This window comes from Myotis davidii, unplaced genomic scaffold (genome assembly GCF_000327345.1).
Source record: "Myotis davidii unplaced genomic scaffold, ASM32734v1 scaffold176, whole genome shotgun sequence".
NCBI classification, from domain to species: domain Eukaryota; kingdom Metazoa; phylum Chordata; class Mammalia; order Chiroptera; family Vespertilionidae; genus Myotis; species Myotis davidii.
The window spans coordinates 172,112-180,335 of NW_006287911.1; the positions used below are offsets into that span (position 1 = coordinate 172,112).

Sequence of the window (8,224 nt, forward strand, 5' to 3'; positions counted from 1 at the left end):
GTCTTTTACTCTTGGCATTTTATTTCTGATGTGTCTTGGTGTGGTCCTCTTTGGATTCCTTTTGTTTGGGGTTCTCTGTGCTTCCTAGACTTGTAAGTCTATTTATTTCAGCAGGTCGGGGAAGTTTTCTGTCATTATTTCTTCAAATAGGTTTTCAATTTCTTGCTCTCTCTCTTCTTCTGGCACCCCTATAATTTGGATGTTGGTACATTTGAAGTTGTCCCAGAGGCTCCTTAAACTATCTTTATATTTTTGGATTCGTTTTTCTTTTCTGGTTGGGTTTTTTTGCTTCTTCGAATTTCAAATCTTTGACTTGATTCTTGCGATCCTCTAGTCTCCTGTTGAATCTCTGTATGTTATTTTTTATTTCAGTCAGTGTATGCTTAACTTCTAGTTGGTCCTTTTTCATATCCTCAAGGGTTTCACTAGATTTATCTGCGGTTTCTAGAAAATTCTTGAAAAATCTTATAACCGTGGTTTTGAACTCTATAGCCAGTCGTTTCCTTTCCTCCATGTCTGTCATTTTGTGATCTGTTTCTTTGTCTCCGCATTTTTTATGCTTCCCTGTGTTGATCGAGTGGCTTTGTCTGCTGCATGTCCTATAGGGCCCAGTGGCTCAGCCTCCCCAAGTACCTCAGGTGGACACTCTTGGTGCACCCCTTTGTGGGCCGTGTGCATAGTCTTGTTGTAGTTAACAACAAGACTTGTTTGTTGCTGGTATCAGTGGCAAGAATTGACCTCCAGGCCAATTGGCTGTGAGAAACAGCTGTGTCTACGGTGGGAGAACTTCTGTGCTGAAGACACCCTTCTGGGGCAAGACTTGCTTCAGTGGGGCTTTGGTTCTCACTGAGTCTGCCCCCTGAGTGTGTCCCTTATGGATATGTGGAGTTATAATTGGATGGTCCCACTCTGACCACTGGGTACACTGGCTCTTGGATCTAAGGAGGTGCTAATCTAGCCTGCAGGATCTCAGGGAACCAACAGGGTGGAGCAAACAGCTATGGCTGATCTTCAGCCCTGCCGTAAGAGGCCCGGGGTCTCAGTGTCCTGCGGTAATCCCTGCAAGCACCTCTGGGAGAAAGCCGCCCTCGAGTTCTGACCGATGCCACCACTCCAGTTTCTCCCGGTATGAGTCTGGGTCCCCAGAGACTCTCCAGGAACTGGAGTTCAGAGCAGTTGGGAGCTTGTTCTGGAAACTGAAATGATTAATAAGGTAATAGAAGCTTTTCAAGATATTTCTTCTATTAAAAAGTAATATTTATTTTTTTATGTGTAACTAGAGGCCCATTGCAGGAAGATACCTGCAAGAATAGGGCTTCCTGCAGCCGAGCGAAGCAGAGAAGGGAGCGGAACCCGCCGAGGAGGGCTTCGCTCCCACCTCTGCCGCCTCGCTTGCTTCCCTCCCGCCTCCGCCACCCTGTTTGCTTCTCTGCAGCTTTGCTCCCTTCTGCAGCACTTGGCTCCCTTCTAGGTTGTCTTCAGTCTTCGCTCCATGCCTGCATATGCAAATTAACCACCATCTTTGTTAGGTTAATTTGCATACTCATCTAATTGGCTGCTGGGCATAGTGGAGTGACACCAATTTGCATGTTTCTCTTTTATTAGTGTAGATACGCAGGGTATCCCAAAAATTTATACACACTAACAGCTGATAGCTCAGTTTTGAAAATGAAAGTTATTTTAATAAACACTGCCTTCATAATTACTTAAAGTTTATGTATACATATTTTTGGTACACCCTTTATAATTATTCTTTGAATAGTAATCTTTGTCTTTAATGCTTCCTAAATTTTATTAGGAAAAAATGATGTTAGATATAGAGTTTTCGTGTTTTGAAAAAAATTTAATTTGTGTGCTTATGTTTTCTACTTACAATGGAGACAAATATTATTTCTTTGGAGACTAATGATAATTTTTTTTATGAAGAAATTATAAAGTGATCTCTTCCTTTTGGAATAAAAAAACTTTGCCCTAGGTGGTTTGGCTTAGTGGATAGATCATCAACCTGTTGACTGAAGGGTCCCAGGTTTGATTCGGGTTAGGGTCACATGCCTGGGTTGCGGGCTCGATCCCTAGTAGGGGGTGTGCAGGAGGCAGCCGATCAATGATACTCTCTCATCATTGATGTTTCTATCTCTCTCTCCCTCTTCCTTCCTCTCTGAAATCAATAAAAATATATTTAAAAAACAAAAAAAACACTTCATTATGTAATATTAATATATGGTGTAAGATGTTTTCTGTGCAGTTAAGAGTACACAGAATTTCATTCATTTTCATATTAACCACATAAAAACATGTAGACATGTTAATTTACATATTATAAGGGGTTAAATCTAAATTATAATTTTATAGTCATAATTTAGGAATGCTTTTGAATAATCATAAACTTGTCTTTTCAAAAAAATTTTATTGCTTTTCAAAATAATTATAATTATGCAGTTGTTGGCTCGCTATGAGAGAAATATGAAGAGGGCAAAGGTAAAGAAGTTTATGTATCTCATGTTGAGACCAGCATTGATCTGTGAAGAACTTTGTAATTTCTTCATCTTCTTGTGTGAGATCATATGAGAGAAGAGTAAAACATGTATACTATCCTTTGAGCAGAATTGTATAAAAGCACAAATTTTAGTAATAGGCATATCTTTTGCTTTCTTTTTTAAGAAATATGTGTTTTATTGATATTCTAGAGAGAGAGGAAGGAAGAGGGAGAGAAGTTAGAAACATTGATCGGCTGCCTCCTGCATGCCCCTCACTGGGGATCGGGCATATGCCTTGTCCTGGAATCAAACCAGCAACCTCTTCGTGCATGGGATGACACTCAACCCACCGAGTCACACCAGCCGGGCTCTTTTACTTTCTATTTATTTAAAAATATATTTTATTGATTTTTTTACAGAGAGGAAGGGAGAGGGATAGAGAGTTAGAAACATTGATGAGAGAAACATCGATCAGCTGCCTCCTGCACACCCCCTACTGGGGATGTTGCTTGCAACCAAGGTACATGCCCTTGACCGGAATCAAACCTGGGACCTTTCAGTCTGCAGGCTGATGCTCTATCCACTGAGCCAAAACTGTTAGGGCCTCTTTTATATTCTAACCTAAGCACATTACTTAACACATGTTCTCGTTTTTCAAATGAGATTAATAAACTCTTCTTAGGTTGGGTGTGAGGATTAATAAGATACAATTATATAAAGTGTCTAGTTTAGTATTTAGCCTTTATGAACATCCAATTAATGGTGTTTCTAATAACTATAGTAGTAAGAGCAGCAGTAACACCAAACACACACAAGTGTCATTTAGTAAGTAGAGTACTGAGAGCTTAGTTCAGCAGCATAGTACATACAGCAGCTGTGGATTTAGAATAATCCACACATATGCAATACATAAATGAAATTAAAGGCAAAATTATGAAAATATTATATGTAAAAAGTGTTTATTTCCCAGTACTAGAAACCTATATTAGCTTAGCTAAATAAGTCTTTTGAACTTAAAAATTTTGTTCTTCAGCCTATAGTTATAACATATAGGTGCATTTGGGTTTGCATACGTTAACTCAGTATAAATATTGAATGGGATTTTTGTGAAATCAAAATATTTCCTCATGATTTATCAAAACAGCAGAAAGAATTACTTGAAAAGAGAAAATGTCACAAATCTTAACAGCTGAACAAATTTAAAAATTTATCAGTAGTATCTACAATGCAGAAATTCTAAGAATGCTAAATAAGCATTTTGAAATATTTTGCACTTAGTATTTAATCACTATGGAGAAATATATTTACTTTCCACATCATTGTAAAAGTTAAAATTAATTTACTGTTTCATGTCTTTATTAGTATACTTTGTTGTTTTGGGGGTTTTCAAATCTTGATTATATGCCATTTCGGAAATAATGCCAGTATTATCAGCTTAGCTCAAAGACTAACTTGTATTTGTAATACTACCTTTTACCTATGAAACTCAAAGCTTTAGTGTAAGCTCTTTAATTTTTCACATTGCACAGAATGTGGACTCATTCCTTGCTTTTCATTCTTTTTTTCTTTGTTGTTGTTTTATTTATGTTGATTTTTAGAAAATTTTACAACTTCTTCCGGAAAGAATTCATCAGCGATGGCAATTTCATAGTATTGGTAAGTAATTTAAATGTGTATTTCACATTTGAAATAAATGATAATATAAGAAAATGCTTTTCAATTGATTGATCATTACTTGAAATTAATTCATAGTTTATGCTTTAGTAAAAACAAAAATGATAAAGGACTAGACCACGGGTGGGCAAACTTTTTGACTCGAGGGCCACAATGGGTTCTTAAACTGGACCGGAGGGCCGGAACAAAAGCATGGATGGAGTGTTTGTGTGAACTAATATAAATTCAAAGTAAACATCATTACATAAAAGGGTACAGTCTAGGGCGGAGGGAAAAAAATGGACACATATGTAATACCCTTTGTAATACTTTAAGCATTAAAAAAACACAAACAAACAAAAAACAAAACAAAAAAACAAACAAACAAACAAAAACAAAAAAAAGGGGTACGGTCTTTTTTTCAATAGTTTTATTCATTTCAAATGGGCCAGATACGGCCCACCGGCCGTAGTTTGTCCACGGCTGGACTAGACTTATTAGGAATAAAAGATAAAAACATAGATGACTTCCTGTCAAAATGGTACATTTCTTTGTTTCCCCTTTTTATTTAAAAAAATATATTTTTATTGATTTCAGAGAGAAAAGGAGAGGGAGATAAAAACACCAATAATAAAGGAGAATCACTGATTGGCTGCCTCCTGCTCGACCCTCTCTGGGGATCGAGCCCACAACTCCGGCATGCACCCTGGCCAGGAATTGGCCCGTGGTTGACAATCATTGAGCCAGAGTGGTTGCGTGGTTTCACTTGTTCTTGTACTCTGAATACATTAGCAATGATGGTAATATTATAACACCAAAAAATAATAATAAAAGCAGGCTCAGCATCAAAATAAATATCTTTGTGAACCAGGAATGAAAAGGTAATGCAAAGTGCCAAGTAGAGCAGAAGCAATGGTTCCAGGTTTGAAAGCAAGCAGAGTCAACTGGTAGTTTGCCCCACACAAAAAGGGGGAGAACTAGAGTTAACCTTTCTGCTTGAAAGGTCAAAAGGGAACTTTTCAGATTATGTAACAAAGCTGAAAAGAAGAAGTGGGGGAGGGGGGAGGAGGGAGGGAACCTTGCTGTGGAGACCAAGCAGATAGGAGGTCACAGACTTTCTGTTACCAGGTACTAAACCAACATGCTTTGCTGGTTTTGAGTCTGGTTCTGTAACAATTGCAGTATCACAGTGCTTTCAAGGTGTCATAATAAGACACTTGCCCCCCTCATATTCTAGAGGAATTTGCAGATAGGCAATTACTAGCTTTGGTTCACTGTCTCAATGATGTCAGGATTGACTGTTAGTGATTCTCATTACCCTTTTTGTGGGGAATATATAGAGAGCCACCAGATCTATATTGTTGAAGTAAAATGTTATAACCCTTATGTTCATGTGAAAAATTGTGTTTCTTTCTCTTTAAAAACGAGTCAGATTTATTTAGGTCCTATGTTTCTTTCTCTTTTTAAAAAAATACATTTTATTGATTTATAGAGAGGAGGGGAGAGGGATAGACAGTTAGAAACATCTATGAGAGAGAAACATCGATCAGCTGCCTCCTGCACACTCCCTGCTGGGGATGTGCCCAAAACCAAGGTACATGCCCTTGACCAGAATCGAACCTGGGGCTCTTCAGTCCCCAGCCGATGCTCTATCCACTGAGCCAAACCAGTTAGGGCAGTCCTATGTTTCTTAATCAGTTATAGCAAATGAAATCTCTGAGACTTTGTAATCTATCCCAATTAGCAATTCCAGAAAAAACAACAACTTCTGGACATATAGAAGGGGTATTGATACAGGGGCTAAAATTCTAAAATAGAGCCTTTTAGTATAAACTTTTTATTTTTATTTATTTATTTTTTAAATATATTTTATTGATTTTTTTACAGAGAGGAAGGGAGAGGGATAGAGAGTTAGAAACATTGATGAAAGAGAAACATCAATCAGCTGCCTCCTGCACACTCTTCACTGGGTATGTGCCTGCAACCAAGGTACATGCCCTTGACCGGAATCGAACCTGGGACTCTTGAGTCCGCAGGCTGATGCTTTACCCACTGAGCCAAACCGGTCAGGGCTAAACTTTTTAGATAAAAGTTTGAGACTAAAAATAATGCATCGATGATATATAAAGAACTCTTACAACTCAATAATAAGATTAGTCAAATTTTAAAAATAGGCAAAATATGTGGGCATTATACCAAAGAAGACATATGAATTGCTAATAAGGTGCTCAATGGAATAGTGAAATCCTCTTTTGTATCTTATAAAAATGTCCTTGAAGGTTGTCTTGAAGCAACTTTTTGAGACATTTGAACTTTAGAAGATTATTGCATCTCCTAAGGAATCTCCAGAGGACCTGTAGGCTATCTAGTTATGATTAACTAGTGGGCCGGTGCACGAAATTCGTGCATGGAGGGGGAGGCGTTCACTCAGCCCAGCCTGCACCCTCTCCAATTGGGGACCCCTTGGGGGACATCCCTCTCGCAATCTGGACTGCTCATCTTTCTGCCTGCCTGATCACCCCTAACTGCCTCTGCCTATCTGCCTGATTGCCCCTAACACCTCTGCCTGCCTGCCTGATCGCCCCTAACTGCCCTCCGCTGCCGGCCTGATCTCGCCCCCAACTGCCCTTCCCTGCCTGCCTGATCACCCCTAACCGCCCTCCCCTGCTGGGCTGATCTCACCCCCAACTGCCCTCCCCTGCAGGCTAATCTCGCCCCCAACTGCCCTCCCCTGCTGGTCAGTTTGGTTCTGATTGGTCAATTTCTATGCCAGTCAGTGTCTCCGGGCCTATCCCCAGGCTTGATCACAGAGGTGGGGCTGATCAGCAGTCCCCGCAGAGGCCTGCAGAGAAAGAGAAAGAGCCTTGCCTTTCCCGGCCTCTCTCTGGGCCTGATCCGCAGCCCCCTTGGCAGTCAGTGCTGGGTTGCTGTGCCCACACAGGCAGCAGTCAGTGCTGGGTTGGCAACCCAGCACTGACTGCAGGACTGATTTTTGGTGTTCGGTTGAGCCTTTGGTCGGTTGTTATGAACCCTGGGTTTTTTATATATTAGGATAATCTATATATGTAAAACCCTAAGCGACCAAATGACTGGTTGCTGTGACACGCACTGACCACCAGTGGGCAGACACTCCAATGCAGGAGCTGCCCCCTGGTGGTCAGTGCACTCCCACAACTGGAGCGCCGCTTAGCTGACTGATGGGTGCCAGATGCAGGGCTCAGGCCTGGCAAGCACCTCTGCGATCGCATGAGCCTTTCCCGATTGGGACTGACTGGGCACGAGCCCGTAGCAGACGCTGGGGGGCCAGGATGAGTGGTAGTGGCAGGCAGGAGTGGCAGGCAGAGTTGCACTGCCGGTTTCAGCCTAATCCCCTCAGGTCACACTGAGGGACCCCACCAGTGCACGAATCCATGCACCGGGCCTTTAGTATTCCAATAAATGTCTAACTTGAGATTATACATAGTGGTTATTTTTCTTTGTCACTCTGAAGAATGCTAAAACTCTTGTTTTTTTTTTTGTTTGTTTGTTTTTTGTCTAACATATAAAGGAAAATAAATCAGGAACTCTAGTTGATTTTCATTCAGTTGAAAATATTTTCTAATATTTCATTTGGTCTCTTTGACCTGTATGGCTTACTTAAGAGTGTTTTTCTTCTTTAAGTTCTCAAATTTTTGATATTACCCTAGTTTTTTTTTCTGTATGATTCCTAATAATTCTTTTGTGGTTAGAAAATACACTTGATATAGTATTGCTGCTTTTAACATTTTTGAGATATTTTGTGGTATAGAATATAGTATCTCCTGGAGAATGTTGCATTGTGCTTGAGAATGTGTATTCTGTATTCATTTAAAATACTAGGGGCCCAGTGCACGAAATTCGTGCACTGGGCGGGTGGGGTGTCCCTTAGCCCAGCCTGCCCCGTCTCTGGGAGCCCTCAGGGGATGTCCTAGTGACGGCTTAGGCCCTCTCCCTGCTCCCCTTGGGGAGCAGGCCTAAGCCACAGTCTGGCCTCCCTTTGTGGGAGGCGACCAGGCTGATCAGGGGAAGGCACCAGCCTCTTCACCCAACTGTTGCAGCCACTGCACGTCACTGCA

The 8,224-nt window shown here is 40.7% G+C and overlaps 1 protein-coding gene across 1 annotated transcript in view; it reads left to right on the top strand.

Moving 5' to 3' along the window:
* Positions 1-8,224, top strand: part of RALGAPA1 (Ral GTPase activating protein catalytic alpha subunit 1) — a gene marked incomplete at its 5' end in the record, with an annotated part of 288,956 nt that overhangs the window by 38,012 nt on the left and 242,720 nt on the right. The window contains one exon of the mRNA XM_015561310.1: positions 4,076-4,133. Within this exon, the coding sequence (XP_015416796.1) occupies positions 4,076-4,133 (58 nt within the window). The remainder of the gene's footprint in view (positions 1-4,075; positions 4,134-8,224) is intronic.